The sequence below is a fragment of the Lipotes vexillifer genome, unplaced genomic scaffold (assembly GCF_000442215.2).
Source record: "Lipotes vexillifer unplaced genomic scaffold, Lipotes_vexillifer_v1.1 scaffold1003, whole genome shotgun sequence".
Taxonomy (NCBI): Eukaryota; Metazoa; Chordata; class Mammalia; order Artiodactyla; family Lipotidae; genus Lipotes; species Lipotes vexillifer.
Genome location: NW_006798890.1, coordinates 2,723,982 through 2,743,874, shown reverse-complemented (window position 1 = coordinate 2,743,874; position 19,893 = coordinate 2,723,982). Strand labels below are relative to the sequence as shown.

At 41.7% G+C, this 19,893-nt stretch overlaps 1 protein-coding gene across 2 annotated transcripts in view; it reads left to right on the top strand.

The window, feature by feature from the left end:
- The window catches only part of CPT2 (carnitine palmitoyltransferase 2), a 28,885-nt gene that overhangs the window by 694 nt on the left and 8,298 nt on the right, over window positions 1-19,893 (top strand). The window contains exons 2-3 of one of the 2 annotated variants that reach the window (XM_007471173.1): window positions 12,210-12,290; window positions 14,035-14,141. In XM_007471173.1, the coding sequence (XP_007471235.1) occupies window positions 12,210-12,290; window positions 14,035-14,141 (188 nt within the window). Of the gene's footprint in view, window positions 1-12,209; window positions 12,291-14,034; window positions 14,146-19,893 lie in introns of both variants that reach the window. The other variant, XM_007471174.1, reaches the window with a different exon arrangement.

The following is a 19,893-nucleotide window of genomic DNA, read 5'->3' as shown; positions in this document are numbered from 1 at the left end:
AACCCTCTTCCGCCTCTAAAGTTTTACCTGGGACGCTGCCGCATCCTCCAATCTGAAAATCCTGTGACTTTCAGGATCTCATGGCACTGGAACATCAGAATGCCCAAATTCTCTTCCAGAATCCCCCGCTCCCCCCAGCCATTGTTCTCTCAGATTTTCTCTCTTGAACTCTTCTCGAACTCCTACAAAAAACCGACTTCCAATCAAATATCTAATTGCCCCTCACATTTCTCCCTGAAAACAACCTGCACTGCATATCGCCAACACTACCCTTAGCCCTCCAACTAAGTTGTCTCCCATTCCTGCACAGAATATGGATCGGTCAATTCCTGATACATAATAGGCACTCTCCCTCAATTTCTCCCAGCACGCCACCTTTTTTCACGTCTGTTACTCATAACCCTCAGCCCCACTCCCCATGCCTCCAGTCCTCTTGTATTTTAGCACGCTATCCTCCCCCAAGCAGATTCAAGTATTCATCTTACCCTCCAAGTCCTCAGCATTCTAAGTCCAATCTTCACCTGGAAACCTTTCACCCCTACCAAACCTTCCTCAACACTCCTCCCACCCTCCTCCCTAACCCACATTACTCCCTGCAACTTCAGCCCACCCTCACAGAATTCTAGGCAGCACCCTCAGTACCCCTCCCCAAATCTTAGCTTATTCACATTAGATACAGAGCCCACCCAAATTCTGTGCCTCCTCACCATAGCTACGCCCCCGCCCCCTTCTAAAACACTTCTCCCAGAATCTGCTTCCCCTGTGAAACACAGCTCCCATACATCTTCCTTCTCCTTCCCTCATCCAGTATTTTCTTTCATTCAGCTTCCAGTTTGCCCAGTCTTTGAACTCCCAGCCTTACTCCAAGCTGCCAGGTCTCCTCCAATATTAGAAATGTCCCTAAATTCCTTCACACCCTAAAACCAAACTTTAACATCTCTACCTACTCACCAGTTAGTTCCTGGTGCCAAGTTCCAAATTTGTTTCAAAGAGCCTTTTTACTTCCTTTCTCCCCAAGCTGCCATTAGGGATCTCCCTCCCAGTTCAGGGGCTGGAGACCCTACCCCATGAACAGAACAAAGATTGTCACAGGCATCAACGCCAACTACTAGGTTGCTGTTTTTCTCTACAGCCGGGAACCCCTTAACCCATTGTCATCACTGCCCACCCCCATCCTCTCAGGAGTATCAGCTGAGGGATTCTTGTCAAATTACAGTGTGCAAACATCTAAAACAAGTTAAAATGAGATTAGCCCCAATCCCACTGTTTAAATTTGGCAGGAGGATGGGGAAGAGAAAGAAGAAGTCTCTGTGCCTGTGAGATAAGCCTTGACCTCTTGACTATGAGCTGAGCCAGTATGTGGGGGAAAGGTGAGGAATGACAGAGCCTGTCTTCACTTGCCAAGCCCAGCAACAGATGGCCTTTAACTTTCAGACAGTCCCTGGCCCCACCCAGGTGTAAGGTCAGAGGGGTTTTCTCCATTTTAGAATTGGAAAGCTGGGAAGAATATTAAGAATATCAAAGAATATCAATATCATTTCCTCTAATCCACAGCACAGATATCTTGGAGCTACAAACAGTAGTGCTCATCACCCGTGTTTAACTTTAAATGATGACTCCCTCCCCAGGCCTCCACCACCTCACCTGTAAGTTGGAAGTTAGATAAGATGAGATTCCTTTTATCTGAGATTCTGGAGAGGTAAAATGAATTGTCTTTCACACTCGTTTTGATGTCACACTTGGTGAAAAGCCCTGGCTTTGAAGTCTGGTAGAACTTAAGTTTCAGATTCCGGATCTGATACTCTTTCTGTATAGCTTCAGGCAATTCAGTCAACCTCTTTGAGCCCTAGTTCTTACCTGTAAGGTAGGAACAGAATGCACAATTCATAGGGCTATTGTGAGGCTAGAGTGAGATAAGATGCCAAAATAGGGAACTGTCCTTATTAGTTGGCATGGGAAGGACTAGTCCCTTAGTATTAAGTGGTCCAACTGGATCTCCCTTCCTCCTTACCTCTTTGTTTTCCTATTATATCACTGCCTTTTAATCAAGGGGCTTTGGACTTGCTTTCCTCTAGGAACCTTTGCACTATCATTTGCTTGGTTTTTAGGTGTTATGTTTTTTTCTTTGCTCTTTTCCAGTGTAGTCAAATATACAAAACATAAAAATTTACCATTTTAACTATTTTTTAGGTGTACAGTTCAGTTAGATGTTTTTCTTTAGGGTTCTATTTATACGCACTGAGCAGTTAATCTCAGAATATAAAACTGCAAGTCCGAAGTAGAGAAAGGGTGGAACAACCTGACCTACACATTCACATTGTTAATTTGATAAACATTTATTAATAGGGATTTGGAGACCAGTCAGTCATGTTGAGGAGCTTACTGTATAGTGGGGGAGATTTAACAGGTAAACAGTTAAGATATAATGGATAAGTGGCAAGCAGCATCTCATGGTGGTTACAGTCATGAGATAGGACTCAGATTTGATTTTTAAAAATTAATTAATTATTTTTGGCTGTGTTGGGTCTTCGTTGCTGCACATGGGCTTTCTCTAGTTGTGGCGAGCGGGGGCTACTCTTCGTTGTGGTGCGCGGGCTTCTCATTGCAGTGGCTTCTCTTGTTGTGGAGCACAGGTTCTAGGCATGCAGGCTTCAGTAGTTGTGGCACGTGGCCTCAGTAGTTGTGGCTCGCGGGCTCTAGAGCTCAGGCTCAGTAGTTGTGTCGCATGGGCTTAGTTGCTCTGCAGCCTGTGGGATCTTCCCGGACCAGGGCTCGAACCCTTGTCCCCTGAATTGGCAGGTGGATTCTTAATTACTGCACCACCAGGGAAGTCCCAAAGCACAGAGTCTTAACTACTGGACTGCCAGGGAAGTCCCTCTGCCCATTTTTTAAATCAGGTTGTTTATTTGATGTTGAATTGTATGAGCTGTTTATATATTTTGGACATTAGCCTCTTATTAGTCATATCATTTGCAAATATTTTCTCCTATTCAGTAGGTTGTCTTTTTTTTTTTGGATGGTTTCCTTTGCTGTGCAAAATCTTTTAAATTTGATTAGGTCCCATTTGTTTTTGTTTTGTTTTTGTTTTGCTTTTGTTTCCTTTGCCTTTAGGAGACAGATAAAAAAAAATATTACTGTGATTCATGTCAAAGAGTGTTCTGCCGATGTTTTCTTTTAGGAGTTTTGTGGTTTCCAGTCTTACATTTAGCTCTTTAATCCATTTTGAGTTTATTTTTGTGTATGGTTTGATAAAATATTCTAATTTTACTCTTTTACACATAGCTGTTCCATTTTCTCAGCACCACTTAATGAAGAGACTGTTTTTTCTCTGTTGTATATTCTTGCCTCCTTTGTCATAGATTAATTGACCATAAGTGTGTGGTTTTATTTCTGGGCTCTCTCTTATGTTCCATTGATCTATGTGTCTGTTTTTGTGCCAATACCATAGTGTTTTGATTATGCTAGCTTTGTAGTATGGTCTGAAGTCAGAGAATGTGATATATCCAGCTCTCTTCTTCTTTCTCAAGATTGTTTTGGCTATTTGGGGGTCTTTTGTGTTTCCTTACAAATTTTAAAATTATTTGTTCTAGTTCTGTGAAAAATGGCATTGGTATTTTGATAGGGATTGCATTGAATCTGTAGATTGCTTTGGGTAGTATGGTCATTTTAATGATATTAATTCTTCCAATCCATTAACAAGGTATATCTTTCCATCTGTTTGTGTCATCTTCGATTTCTTTCTTCAGTGTCTTATAGGTCTTTTACCTCTTTAGTTAGATTTATTCCTAGGTATTCATTTTGATGTGATTGTAAATGGGCTTGTTTCCTTAGTTTCTCCTCTTGATAGTTCATTGTTAGCATGTAGAATGCAACAGATTTCTGTATATCAATTTTGTGTCCTGCAACTTTACTGAATTCATTGATGAACTCTAGTAGTTTTTTAATAGTGTCTTTAGGATTTTCTATGACATAGTATCATGTCATCTGCAAACTCTGACAGTTTTGCTTCTTCCTTTTCAATTTGGATTCCTTTTATTTATTTTTCTTGTCTGATTGTTGTGGCTAGGACTTCCAATAGCATGTTGATTAAAGGGGCAAGAGTGGAATTCCTTGTCTGGTCCCTAATCTTAGAGGAAATGCTATCAGCTTTTCATCATTGAGTATGTGTTAGCTGTGGAGTTATCATATGTGACCTTTATTATGCTGATGTGTGTTCCCTCTGTACTTACTTTGTGGAGAGTATTGTCATAAATAGATGTTGAATTTTGTCAGAAGCTTTTTCTGCATTTATTGAGATGATTGTAAGGCTTTTATTCTTCAATTGGCTATTGTGATGTATTACATTGATTTGTGGATATTGAACCATTCTTGCATCCCTGTGATAAATGCCACTTGATCAGGCTGCATGGTCTTTTTATTGTATTGTTGGATTTGGTTTGCTAATATTTTATTGAGGATCTTTGCATCTATGTTCATTGGTGATATTGGCCTGTAATTTTCTTTTTGGTGTGGTATCTTTGTTTTTTGTATCACGATGATGCTGGCCTCTTACAATAAGTTTGGAAGCATTACATCCTCTGCAGTTTTTTTTTGGAATAGTTTGAGATGGATGGGTGTTAACTGTTCTCTACGTGTTTCGTAGAATTCACCTGTGAAGCCACCTGGTCCAGGACTTCTGTTTGTTGGGAGTTTTTAAATTACTGATTAAATTTCATTATTGTTAATTGGTCTATTCATATTTTCTATTTCTTCCTGGTTCAGTCTTGGGAAATTGTACATTTCTAGGAATTTGTCCATTCCTTCTGGGTTGTCCATTTTATTGGAATATAGTTGTTCATAGTAATGTCTTATGGTCCTTTGTATTTCTGTGGCATCAGTTGTAACTTCTCCTTTTTCATTTCTGATTTTATTAGTTTGGACCCTCTCTCTTTTATTTGATGAGTCTGGCTTAAAGTTTATCAATTTTGTTTATCTTTTCAAAGAGCTCTTATTTTCATTGATCTTTTATATATTTTTTTAGTCTATTTCATTTACTTCTGCTCTGTTCCTTATGATTTCTTTCCTTCTATTAACTTAGTGTTTTGTTCTTCTTTCACTAGTTCTTTTAGGTGTAAGTTTACATTGATTATTTGAGATTTTTCTTGTTTCCTTAGGTAAGCTCATAGCATTATAAACTTCCCTCTTAGAAATGCTTTTGCTGCGTCCCATGAAGTTTGAGTCATTGTGGGGTTTTTTCCATTTGTCTCCAGGTATTTTTTGTTTCCTTTTTGATTTCTTCAGTGATCCATTGGTTGTTTAGTAGCATATTGTTTAGCCTCCACATGTTTGTGTTTTTTGCAGTTTATTTCTCGTAGTTGATTTCTAGTCTCACAGCATTGTGGCTGGAAAAGGTGCTTGATATGATTTCAGTTTTCTTAAATTTTCTGAGGCTTGTTTCGTGGCCTAGCTTGTTTTGAGGCTTGTTTTGTGACCTGTCCTGAAGAATGTTCCATGTGCACTTGGAACAGTGTATTCTACTGTTTTGGGATAGAATGTTTTTTTATGTATCTATTAGGTTCTCTGGTCTAACGTGTAATTTAAGGCCAGTGTTTCCTTATTGATTTTTTGTCTTGATGATCTGTACATTGATGTAAGTGGGGTGTTAAACTCCCCTACTATTACTGTGTTACTGTCAATTTCTCCATTTAGGTCTGTTAATATTTGCTTTATGTATTTAGGTACTCCTATGTTGGGTGCATATATATTTAAAATTATACCTTCTTCTTGGATTGATCCTTTGATCATTATGTAGTGTCCTTCTTTGTCTCTTGTAACCATCTTTGTCTTAAAGTCTATTTTGTCTAATATAAGTATTGCTACCCGGGCTTTCTTTTGATTTCCATTAGTATAGGATATCTTTTTCCATCCCCTCAAATCAGTGTGTGTCTTTAGATCTGAAATGAATCTCTTGTAGGCAGCATATATATGGGTCTTGTTTTTGTATCCATTCAGCCACTCTGTGTCTTTGAATGGAGCATTTAGTCCATTTACACTTAAAGTAATTATTGATATGTATATTCTTTTTTTAATATAAATTTATTTATTTATTTATTTTTGGCTGTGTTGGGTCTTCGTTGCTGTGCACAGGCTTTCTTTAGTTGTGTCAAGTGAGGGCTACTCTTTGTTATGGTTCACGGGCTTCTCATTGCGGTGGCTTCTCTTGTTGTGGAGCACGGCCTCTAGGCACACGGGCTTCAGTAGTTGTGGCACGCAGGCTCAGTAGTTGTGGCTCGCGGGCTCTAGAGCACAGGCTCAGTAGTTGTGGCGCACGGGCTTAGTTGCTCCATGGCATGTGGGATCTTCCCGGACCAGGGCTCTAACCCGTGTCCCCTGCATTGGCAGGTGGATTCTTAACCACTGAGCCACCAGGGAAGTCCCGATATGTATATTCTTATTGCCATTTTGTTCATTGTTTTGAGACTGTTTTTGTAGTTCTTTTTTGTTCCTTTATTAGTCCTTTGTTCTCTTCTCTTGTGATTTGGTGACAATCTTTAGTCTTACCTTTGGGTTCCTTTCTCTTTTTTTCTGCGTGTTATCAATTATAGATTTTTGGTTTGTGGTTACCATGAGATTTAAATATAGCCATCTGTGTATATACATGATTGTTTTTAGTTGCTGGTTTCTTAATTTCAGATGCATTTTAACAGCCCTGCATTTGTACTGTCCTTCCATATCATGACGACGGTTTTTGACATCATGTTTTAGATCTAATTGTTGTGTATCCCTTAACTGCTTATTGTGGCTATAGATGATTTTACCACTTTTTTCTTTTAACCTTCCTACTAGCTTTGTATGTGGTTGATGATCTAACTTTTTTGTATATTTGCCTTTACTGGTGAGCTTTTTCCTTTTCCAATCTTCATGTTTCTAGTTATGACCTTTTCTTTTTTGCTTAGAGAAGTCCCTTTAACATTTCTCGCAAAGCTGGTTTGGTGGTGCTGAACTCTTTTAGGTTTTGCTTGTTTGAAAAACTTTTGATCTCTCCATCAAATCTGAATGAGAGCCTTGCTGGGTAGAGTATTCTTGGTTGTAGGTTTTTCTTTTTTATCACTTTAAATATATCATGCCACTCCTTTTTGGCCTGCAGAGTCTGCTGAAAAGTCAGCTGATAACCTCATGGGAGTTCCCTTGTAAGTAACTTGTTGCTTTTCCTTTGCTGCTTTTAATATTTTCTCTTTATGCTTAATTTTTACCATTTAATTACAATGTGCCTTGATGTGTTCCTCTTTGGGTTCATCCTGTATGGGACTCTCTGTGCTTCCTGGACTTGGATGTCTGTTTTCTTTCACGTGTTAGGGACGTTTTCAGCTATTATGTTTTCAAATATGTTCTCTGCTCCTTTCTCTCTCTCATCTCCTTCTGGGACCCCTATAATGTGAATATTAGTACAGTTGATATTGTCCCAGAGGTCCCTTAAACCATCCTCATTTCTTTTCATTCTGTTTTCTTTTTTTTGTTCAGCATGACTGATTTCCCCGTCTTCTGGCTCATGTGATCTGTTCCTCTGTATCCTTTAGTCTCCTGTTGATTCCTTCTAGTGTATTTTTCATTTCAGTTAGTGTATTCTTCACCTCTGTTTGATTGTTCTTCATATTTTCTAAGTCTTCGTTAAAAACGTCTAACTTCTTGCTCTGTGCATCCATTCTTCTCCTGAGTTCTATGATCGTCTTTACAGTCATTACCCTGAACTCTTTCTCAGGTAGACTGCCTGTCTCCACTTCACTTAATTCTTCTTCTGGGGTTTTAGTTTGTTCCTTCAAGCTAAACATGAACATGTTCTTTCGTCACTTCATTTTGCCTAACTTGCTGTTTTTATCTCTTTGTATCTGGTAGGTTGGTTATGTTTCCCAATCTTGGAGAAGTGGCCTTTTGTAAGAGATGTCCTACGTGTCCCAGTATTGCACTCCTCTTTTGTCACCAGAGCTATATGCTCTAGGGGTGCCCCTAATGTGGACTGCGTGGGTCCTTCTCCTGTGGTAGGCTGACTATTATGGGCAGTCTGATAGGCTTGGTTGTGCCCTGGTCTGGTTGGTTGCCAGGCCCTGCCGTGTGCAGAGGCTGCCGGCTGCCGGGTCACAAGGTGGTTGGCTGCAGAGCTCCGGGGGTCCCAGGGTTAGTGCTGGCTCACTGGTAGGCAGAGTCAGTTCCTGGGGTCTGGCTGCAGGGCCCAGGGGGCCCAGAGGTTCCAGATCTGGTGTTGGACTGCTGGTGGATGGGGCTGGCTCCTGACACAGCTGGCTGCGGGGTCAGGGGTGTCCTGAAGTTTGTGTTGGCCTGCTGGTGGGTGAGGCCAGGGCCCAACCAGCCCCAGGGCAGGTGCTGCTGGCCTGCTGGAGTCTGACCTGGGTCCTCCAGCTGAGGGGCTGTTGTTGCCCTGGGGCTGGTGTCCACCAGCTAGTGGGTAGGCTGGTCCTGAGGCTAGAGCAGGCTTACTGGTGGGCAGGTCAGGGATTTGAGGGCTGGTGCCTGCTCACTGGTGCGTGCATCTGGGTCCTGTGGTCTCTGGCTGCAGGGCCCTGGGGGTCCTGGGTCTAGTACCTGTGCGCTGGTAAAATTCCTACTTTTAAAGTGTACAGTTTCATGGGGGAGGGTTATATAATCACAGCATTGTGCAGCTATCACCACTATCTAGTTCATCACCTCTCCCTGTCATTGCAGTCATTCCCCAACCCCCCAACACCCTTGGTAACCACCAGTCTACTTTCTGAAAAGTGACTTGTTTAAAATTTGAACTCAGGTTTGTTTGGCTTCAAAGCTTAGGCTTTTGCAGCATAGCACACTGTCCCTAAACAAAGAACGAATCCATACTTGACAGGATTATGCTCCCTTGCATACCTTCAGTTTTCTTCCTCGTTGCCTGCTTGGAAGAGCCTGTGTAAGTGTCAGAGTTGATTCTGTCAGAGCAGGGGGGATCACTGATGGAGTATCCAGTCAGAAGAGGGCAGAGGAGCCAGTCTTGAGAAAACTGGCACTTTTAGGGCAAGAGGACATAATGGAGGAAAAGAGAATCAGAAGAAGATGTCAAAACCAACAGGATGGGAGAAGAGAATCTCTAACTCCATCTTCTGCATCCTTAAAGGATCTCATGGTCTGCAGTCTGATGGGGAAGAGAGACATAAATACATAAATGCCTCTAAAAATGATAGAGAAGAATATAGGGTCCTGGGGTGTGTAGTGGGGTAAAGGAAGGTAATCAGCTAATTCATTTAACACACATTGAGTACCTATTCTGTGCCAGCCCATGTGCCAGTGGAGGTGAGAAAAGGAGATTCAGAGGAAGAATCCTAATGAGTGGTGAGCTCCCCTCTATACATCACCATAATCATGCGAGCCAACTCTGTGCATTTCTTCCCAGCTCCACATTCGGTGACATATGTTGGTAGCTTGAACTTGGCCATGATGGGAGATTTACAGAAACTGGTAAATGCTACAAATCAGGGCTTCACCCCTTACCCACCAGAGAGCAGCTGGTTTACTAACCCAGCATTCCTTGGAGTGGATAACAGATGAGGATGGGGAGAAGGTGGTACAATTAGATTTGAGAGGAAAGAAACGTGTTTGATGTTGATGGCAGGTTGTGGAGGTTAGGAGGGTGTTGGTCCTTCCTAGAAGTTGGGGAGTGGCTTTCTTTGAGGAGAAATCTGAAGGCAAGTGGTATTTACAGAATAGTCAGATTTTGAGAAAGGTTAGGAGGTAGAAAAAGTTCTGGAGAAGTTATAGAATATAGGGTAGTTTATTCAGAATGGAATGGGGGTTCTGCAAGATAGAGTGGAGGTGGCTTGTGAAGAATAATAGCTATGTTATTAAACTGGATGTTGCTGAGTGGGTCGAAGGGAATGGCTGGGGACAGGGTTTGTGCCTAAGGTGGGAGGTGTCAAAAGAGGAGGGAAGCAGGAAGCTAGGAGGAAAATGAAGAGGAGATGGAAGGAGCTGTCTATAGATATCAATAGGTATCTGGGTTCTACAAATACACATTCCATATGTGCTGTATGTTTAGTGCCTACTATATGTCAGGTACCTTGTTAAGTTCTTTATATATTTATTTCATTTAATCCTCATAATGGCCCAGTGAGCTAGTATTTAACACATGGAGGAAGAAGGGCTGGAGAGGTAAGAAGTTTGCCCAAGATCACCTAGATAGTAAGTGACAGAATCCTGGATGCAAACGCTGAGTTATCTGTGAGAGTCCAAAGGCTGTGAACCTAACCTCTCCATATACCAGCTGTGCTGGTGATAGACTTGTGCTGGGTGGGGCTGGAACTCGGCAGGATTTCAGATCTCTCTGTGAGGCAGTTCTTCTCTCCAACTTCCTGTGATGCAGAAATGGAGTCTGAGGGACATGAAGTAATTTGCCACCTATAACCATATCAGAGAGATTAAGTGACAGAGCTGGGACTTAAGCCTAGGTCCGATTCTAAATGTCCTTGTCTTTTCACTGTCAGTAGTTCTTATACTTTTAGATTTCACAGATCAGTAAAATTATAGGGGAAAATACTGTTATCAACATTATTTCTTAAAAAAAAAAAGACCTTTAATGACTCTCACCCAAAATGGGGGGTGGGTGGGACAATCTCAGAATTAAGAACAGACTTTTCATGTAAGCAAATTTAGCTTTGTGAAAAGCTCACTGTACTGTCCATGTTTGTTTTATTTCCTTGTGAACCACAACTATGGCTATCTTCTGCAAGTATCAGATAATCCAGTGATATGAACTATGTTGTTATTTGACATTTACAATGAGGGTATTTTATAGAAGGCAAAAGTATAGACTTGGTAAGTTTAGCATATTCATTAAGTGATCTTTGATAATTTTTATAGAAAACAGGTGACTTTGTATCCATGATAATTTTTTTTGTAGAATCTGTACTGCCTTAATTTAGTTCCACTGAGAAAATTCAGTTTGTTGTGCTAATAACTCCAAAATAAATCATCACTCTGAAAACTTACTTTACCCCCCCTAAAGTAAGTTCAAGCTAGAGTTAACACTCCAGAATCTTTTGAATAAGGACTGCTTTTATAAAACTGGCATTGCCTCTAATTTAGAATTGTTTAAAAAGAAGGTAAATTTTCCTTATTGTCCCTACTGTATCAAAGTCTTGAGAAAGGTAAGTAGGTAACTTTGTACTTAGGAGATAGCTGAGCTAGTGTTAGGGATTTTCTGCATAAGTCCATGTAAGGGGACCTACAGTGTTACAGTGTTGTGAATGGTTACTCAGTGCAGCCTAAGTCCATGATGGCTGTAAATTCAGATTTGTTTTTTGACATAGTATTTTGGATAAACATGCATTGAAAAATAAACTGAAGAACTACAGTGTATCTTATTAGTAAGGTCTTAAACTGTGTTTTATGGATAACTTTTCAGTTTTCCTAAATGGCTGCTATATTTAGATATTTTGAATGTATCAGTGTTAATTTTGAGTTGGCAGAGGTAACCTAACAAACTTGGATTAAGTTTTGGTACTAGGGGATATATCTTTCAATAAAATTATTAACATGAAAAAAAAAAGTATGCCTCACGACATACCCCTGGTGTTTTCATTTCACTGTGGACCTGTAACTTCATCGCCGTAGCTGTCATTGGGAATCCACCGGTAGAGAATGATGAGTAAGTAAGCACGGAGGAAGGTTTAGTTCTTCCTCACAGGACTCCTGGTGAGCTGGGCATGGCTTGATGGTCGATCCCATGGTTGGCTGGCCCATTGGACAGACCTGTGTTTCCCTTTTGTATGATTCTCTGTCATAAAATACACTAGAAAATTTAAAAATAGCAGTTTTTTTTCATCTTGGGAGAGAAAAAGACAGTCGTTCAAACTAAGGGTAGAAATAAAATCAGTGCCAGTACGGGGTTAACACAGGTATTATAACTGTGACAGGAAACAGGAATTTTGGGGCAGCTTCTGCTTCCCCATTTTGAATCTGTTAGTATGTTTACTAATTCAGCTTATGAAATTCATCATTAATACATTAAAAGTTATTATTTTACTTTAAAAAAAAGAGCTACCAATTATACTTAAATTCATATATTCTCATTTGTAAGTGGCTTCCTTTTGTTGTTTGTTTTTTTGGAAAGAAGTTAATTATCCAGTAATTATTGGTTAGTTTGGGTTGGGAAGCTAGTTAACCTCTTCCACAGATTGTCACCCTTACACTTGACCTTACTTTCTTGCCAGGCTGCCTATTCCCAAACTTGAAGACACCATTAGGAGATACCTCAGTGCGCAGAAGCCTCTCTTGGATGATGGCCAGTTCAGGTAAAAGCTGAGAACCCTGAATGCCCATGGATGGGTGACTCAGGGGAGGCTGGCAAGTGCCGGTGAACCAAGTTTCAGGGAGTGTCTGTGATTTGATTGGGTCACCAGGCACCTAGGACCTAGTCTTTACGTGTGCAAGTTCAGGAAATAGATTTTCACTCATGAAGGGCTCACCAAGCCCTGAGGTGAGAGTCTCTTTAACTAGACTCAACAGGCAATGGTTTATAAGCCAGAATGCCAAATTTGTGCTATCTTGGTGGGTGTTACCTGGTCGGCTAGCTGGTACCAGTCATTTACAGGGGACATGTGCTCTTGGTAGGGAGGTTCATTAAGGAGAGCATGTGGCAGACCAGAAGTTTGCTTGGTGAGCATATGTACTGGGTTGGATAGTGTGCCCTCCAAATTCATTCCCTTTTGAGAACCTCATTATGTGACCTTATTTGGAAATAGGGTAGTTGCAGATGTAATTAATTAAGATGAGGTCATACTGGAGAGAGCTGAGTCCTTAATCCAATATGACTGGTATACTTATAAGAAGAGGAGAGACACAGAGACAGCCATGTGAGGACAGAGGCAGATTAGAGTGGATTAACAAGCCAAGGAATGCCAAGGATACCTGGTAACACCAGAAGCTAAGAGAAAGTCCTGGAACAGATTCTCCACTGGAGTCTTCAGAGAGAATATGGTCTTGTCAGCACCTTGATTCCGTACTTCTAGCCTCCAGAACTGAGAGAATAAGTTTCTGTTGTCTTAAGCCATCCAGTTATGGCAGTCCTAGGAAACTAATTCAGTATGGAATTGGAAAATAATATTGGATATTGTTAAAAAGTGGATTCCATCAAGCTCTTGTATCCTGGCATAGTACTCTTTTTCCACAATGGGAATTTGTCGTGCAAATAACTGGCCTTCTCATTAGAATCATGGAGTCCTTCAATGGACAGTGCTGGGAAAAAAAGATGAACCATTCATAATGTAGTCCTCTGCTTTTAAATATTCCACATTAGTCACTTGAAGCTTTATTGATATGGTAATGATGTAGTAGCTACCTGTTACTAGGTATTATGTTTCAAACTATCCTAAATCCTTAGCTCTATAAATATTTTAAAAATCATGTAAGGTGTTATATTATCTTTATTTTACATATAGAGAAACTGAGACTGAGAGAGATCAAGTAACTTGTCCACAGTTATACAGTTTGAAAGTAACAGAGCTAGAATTCAAACTTAGCTCTTCTTGGCTCCAAAGCTTATATCATTTTCTCCATGCCTCCTAGATTACACATTATTTTATGAGATGTGGATTCATCTTCCTAATCCGTCATTTTAAGATATCCTAGATTTATCTGTTTAGATTGATTCCTGTTCTTCTGACCAGAGGTACTTTCTGATCTCAGTCCCTGGTTCTAGGGATATGCTATTGGGGACCCAAAGTTCTGTGATGAGTTCTTGGCCATGAATCTAAAAATCGTCTATTCCCCAGCCGCATAGCACAGGGAGATCAGCTCAGTGCTCTGTGACCACCTAGAGGGGTAGGATAGGGAGGGTGGGAGGGAGACGCAAGAGAGAGGAGATATGGGGATATATGTATATGTATAGCTGATTCACTTTGTTATAAAAGCAGAAACTAAGACACCATTATAAAGTAATTATACTCCAATAAAGATGTTAAAAATAATAATAATAAATAAATAAAAATCATCTATTCCCTGCCATGGTTTGATTCTATCTTTTCTTGAACATTTCAGGAAAACAGAACAATTGTGTAAGAGTTTTGAAAATGGGATTGGAAAAGAACTGCACAAGCAGTTGGTCGCTCAGGACAAGCAGAATAAACATACGAGCTACATTTCAGGTGGGTAGGCAGGGCTGTGGGCTTGATATTTCCAGAGCCCTCTGTAATAGAAAGCAAGTCATCTTCTCTCCTGTTTTAATCTCGCAGATATTTTTGGTGAGACCAGCACTGAAGTGTTATCTCATCCTCTCTTCCTGAGGTAAACATTAAGGTTGAGTGAGTTCATCCTCCACTGAGGTGCTGCCTGGAGTCCATGCTCAAGAGCAGTAGCTTGCCTGCTCTGTAGGTGGGATCAAGACAGAACCTAATCATTGGTTCTGTCTGTAAAGGATGCAGGATTTAGTCCTATGTCCTGTGTGTATCATTCTAGGTCCTTCACGGTCTGGCCCAACTGCCCACTCCAGCCTCATCTCTTACCATCCTCCCTGACACACCCATGCTTCAGCAAAACTGAACAACTCCTTCCCTCAACCCGTTAGTCTTTCGTTCTTCTGTGCCTTTATCCATGTTGTTCACCCCACCATTTTTTACCCGGCAGATTCTTCCTTTAAGACCCAGTTAGGGTGGTTATGAGAGGTTCAGGACAGGGGCTAGCAAAATGGGAGATGGGGATCAAAAGGTACAAACTTCCAGTTATAAAATAAGTAAGTCCGGGCTTCCCTGGTGGCGCAGTGGTTGGGAGTCTGCCTGCCGATGCAGGGGACACGGGTTCATGCCCCGGTCCAGGAGGATCCCACATGCCGCGGAGCGGCTGGGCCCGTGAGCCATGGCCGCTGGGCTTGTGCGTCCATAGCCTGTGCTCCGCAATGGGAGAGGCCACAGCAGTGAGAGGCCCGCATAACGCAAAAAAAAAAAAAAAAAAAAAGTAAGTCCTGGGGATGTAATGTATAACCTGGTGACTATAGTTAATAATACTGTATTGTATATTTGAAAGTTGCTGTGAGTATAGATTTTAAAGCTTCTCATAAGAAAAAAAATTTTCTAAATATGTATGGTGATGGATGTCAGCTAGACTTATTGTGCTGAGCATTTTGCAGTATGTACAAATATCAAATCATTATGTTGTACACTTGAAACTAATATAATGTTATATGTCAATTACATCTCAATTAAAAAAAAGAAAAAAAAAGATCGGGTAGGATGATTTTTCTATGAAACCTTTCAGCCCTTCTTCCCATTCAGAGTTGGTTGCTTCCACCTCTGTTCCCACAGCACTTCTTTTAACTCAGTTTATATTTTTAATAAGGTTATACATGCATATAATTTAAAGAATCAAATAGTTTTCTCAGGCTTGTTAGGAGAAACAGAAATTTCCTGACCTTGCCCTAATTTCTCACTTCTCATTTACCCCATTCTCTAAATTACTGACTCATATTAATGCGTCTTTTGTAGTTTTAGGCATTATCTATTGATGACTCACTGTAAAAGATTAGGATTTAGCAGTCTCTTATATCCTCACCACATTTCCATCCCCTCACTGTCACAGTATAGTTATTTGTAATTTTCGTTTGCTCAATACCTAGTGTTTACACTATTATAATCATGTAAACACTCTTGTCAGCTGAATTGTGTAGCACATTGGAATTGTTTTTCCTTTCCCATATGAGCTTTGTTTTCTCTGAAGTTAATAATTCTACTTTCTTTTGTTTTGCTTTCTATGTGCTTAATAATTTACCTGGGATTTTTTTTTTTTTAATTCTCATCTTCCTTCATAGTCTGTCTCGAATTTGCTTTTTGCTGGTTTGTTTTACCCTCTTTTCTTTCTTCAGATGTTTCATAATCCTTCTCTGTTGTCTTAGATCTGAATGAGATATTTAAAAGTTGTGGGAAGCTCTGTAGATGAGGGTGTGCTTGTCAGTCACAGCTTCACTGTAATGTGATCAACTAAACCATTTCCTCGGGGTGCCCCTAATGTTGGTGTCTTTGGGTTAGACTCCCAGGGAAGGCTTTTCCAGTAAACTGCCAAAAGGTATTTTCCTGTTTGCTGCTGTTGTAGGAGTGGGATAAGGGAAGAAGGCTTGAGCTCTCATATGTAACTTATGTCCCCCAGTTTTACTTTCTCCAGTGAATAAAACTTAAGTCTCCTATTGGAGTGGGGAGGGAATCTGGGGTGTGGGGTGGGGGTTTAATTGAACAGCCCTTCAACCAGATATATCTAGGCTGCTACTTCTGAGCCCTCTGGGGGTTCTGCTGTGTAAATCATACTGTTTCTTGGCTTTCCCTGCTGCCAGGTTAGGGTTGGCTTCCTTGAATTGGCTAGAGAGCTTTCCAATTTCTAATATTTGCTCTTTTCTCGTCTCTCATTCTCTTTGCCTTATTGGTTTCTGTCTCTTTAAAATTCTTTTACTGAACGGATCAGAGGCATAAATTCATGTCTTCTTTTGTCAAATACGTCTTGCCCCCATTTTAATGCATTGCATTATGTTTTAATTCTATTTGTCTCCATCAGAGTTCTTCTGAATTAAAGTCCATGCCCTATTCCTCTCTATATCCCCTGGGCCAGGGCCTGGCACAGCACTGATCCGCAAGGAATGAAATGGAATGAAGGGACCAACAAATGAAAAATAGATAAATTCATGTCCATTAATCCTTTCCCAATACTTTATATGTAAAAACTATTTCTTTGAATCAAAGATAGGCTATATTTGATTAGGAAGTTCCTAATCCCACCAGGAACTTCCCTTGAAAACACATTTTCTGATGAGATACTGCCTCTGGAATTTTTATAAGCAAAACATCCACAGGAATACAGAGGGCTAGTTGGAGTGGTTCACTCGCACTGATAGTTATTTCTAATTGCTTTTCAAGCATTTCCTAAAAGAGGGAGTGCAGTAACATACATAGTACACAGAATGATGGTGAAGACTTTCTGCCGTATTAGGGAGACAGTCAGGTGTGAATGTTGTCCCTGAAAGGAGATGAAGCACAAGAAACCTAAGCAGATGGGGTGGGAATTAACAACTATTCTATTTCAGCATGAATGCCAGTGAGGTGTTATTGTTTTTTATTTCTGTAAGTGTCAAAAAAGGAAACGGAATGAGGAAGAAAAAGCAATTAATAAACATTAGGGAAATGTAAATCAAAACCACAATGATGGTTACCCACCAGAATGGCTCCAATCAAATAAGACTTACAGTAACAATAACAAATGCTGCTGAGGATGTGGAGAAATTGGAACCCTTGTATACTGCTGGTGGTAATGGTTCAGCCACTTTGTTTTTTTTTTTAATTTATTTATTTAATTTATTTATTTTTGGCTGCATTGGGTTTTTGTTGCTGCGCGCGGGCTTTTTCTAGTTGCAGCGAGCGGGGGCTACTCTTCGTTGTGGTGCGCGTGCTTCTCGTTGCGGTGGCTTCTGTTGTTGCGGAGCACAGGCTCTAGGCATGCGGGCTTCAGTAGTTGTGGCTTGTGGGCTCTAGAGCACAGGCTCAGTAGTTGTTGCGCATAGGCTTAGTTGCTCCACGGCATGTGGGATCTTCCCGGCCCAGGGCTCGAACCCGTGTCCCCTGCATTGCCAGGCGGATTCTTAACCACTGTGCCACCAGGGAAGCCCTGGTTCAGCCACTTTGTAAGACACCCTGGCAGTTCCTCAAAAGGTTAAACATAGAGTTCAGTCCAAGATGGCGGAGTAGAAGGACGTGGAGCTCACCTCCTCCCACAAATACATCAGAAACACATCTACATGTGGAACAGTTCTCACGGAACATCTACTGAAGGCTTGCAGAAGATCTCATACAACCAAAGCTGCAAGAAAGATCCTCATGTAACTGGGTAGGATGAAGGGAAAAGGGAGAAGAGGATGTGGGACAGGACCTGTGCTCCTGGGAGGGAGCGGTGAAAGAGGACAGCTTCCCTCACCCTGAGAACGTCCTTCACTGGCTGGGAGGTCCACCAGGACAGATAGGGAGCTTCAGAGGCTGGAGAGGAGAGTGTGGGAGCTGGCTTGCCGCCCTGCAGGGTAGAGATACGCCAACACAGATGGTTCTGGCCATGTTGCCACATTTCTGAGCCCAAGACGCTTGCCTGCTGGTGTGTGCAGTGACTGGGTGCTGAAACTCAGGTTTCAGAGGACAGACCCAGGGTTTGGTTGTGGGGAGACATCCCAAAGGGCCTGGAGTGTGACCCAGGCTGCAACTGGGGGTGCACACAGGATGGAGCATGGGTCTGCCATAGGAGCCCCATTGTCAACACACGAGGGGAGGGGTGTGGGCCTGCCATAGCAGCCTCACTGTCAGCATGCTCACAGCAGGGTGTGACTCCAATTACCACAGATGCTGTGAACTTTGTGGGCTGCACACATGAAGGCGGGCCTGAAATCTGAGCTTATCGCTGGCGATCCCACTGCAGGTGCTGGGTTGCAGCTTTGGCAGGTTGCTGCTCTGGCAGATTTTGGGTTCAGGACTGCACATGCCTGCCTGAGGGCTGTCTGAGCTGATTACCAGTAGTCCCACTGTGGGTACAGGGAGGTGGCCCCAGTGAGTTCTCACTATGGTGGATCTGAGACCAGAACCATGCATGCCTGAAGGCCATCTGGGTCGATTGTAGGCGGGCTCAGGGAACACGACTCCAGTGGGTTTATGGAGCAACCACTTTGTGAGTGCACCTGCACGTTTAAGGGACCTCAGGTTACCAGAGCCCCCAAGCAAAGGTGTCCCCCAAGGGCAGTGCCAGGCAATAGTGGTCTTTGTGGGTGCTCACACCAGGTGGCAGGCAGCATCATAGAATCGCACGTCCTGGCAGACAGTTCCTGGGGAGAAACATGCAGCAGCTCCTTTCCCAGAGGGAGTGCTCCAGTCCCGCCTACTTTACACCACAGCTTAGAACCAGATCTGGGGACTTCTACTACAACAGCTGGGGAGCAGATCCTTCCCCTCTGCAGGGCTGTGACATCCACAAAGCAAAGAGGAGGCCCCACCCAACATCCAGTGTGGGCTGTGGTCGCCACACCACCAAACATACCCCCTCTCAAGGGTACAAGGGCCACCCTGAGGAAAGAGATGGCAAGCATCTATACCAAAAACAGCCCTCACGAGAAATTTTGGATTCAAGCAGGCTACACAGGGACACTCCCACATAAAAACAGCCCTTCAAGACCACAGTAGATAACTCTTTCTCCTAAATTCACAGTCAGAGAAATATAAGAAAAATGAAAAAGCAGAGGAATTACTCCCAATTAAAAGAATAAGAGAAATCCTCTGAAAGAACAATGAAACAGATGACATTTTCAGTCTACCAGACCACAAGTTCAAAAAGGAAGTAATAAAAATGCTGAAGGAATTAAGAAAAGCTATTGTTAGAAATTCAGATCATTGTAACAAGGAACTAGAAACTACAAAGAGGAGCCAATCAAAATTACACCACTCAATTGCCAAGATGAAAACAAAGCTAAAGGCAATAAATAGCAAACTAAATAATGCAGAAGAATGAATAAGTGATCTGGAAGATAGAATAGTGGAAATCACCCAATCAGAATAGCAGACAAAGACAAATAAAAAAAAGTGAAAGCAACATACGAGATCTATGGGATAAGGTAAAGCATGCCAATCTACACATAATAGGAATCCTAGAAGCAGAAGAAAGAGAAAAGGGGATCAAAAATGTACTTGAAAAAATTATGGTTGAAAACTTCCCAGACCTAAAGAAGGAAACAGATTTCCAGGCACAGGAAGCACAGAGTCACAAACAAGATGAACCCAAACAGACCTACTCTAAGACACATCATAATTAAAATGCCAAAAGTTAAAGATAAAGAGAGAATTCTGGGCTTCCCTGGTGGCGCAGTGGTTGAGAGTCCGCCTGCCGATGCAGGGG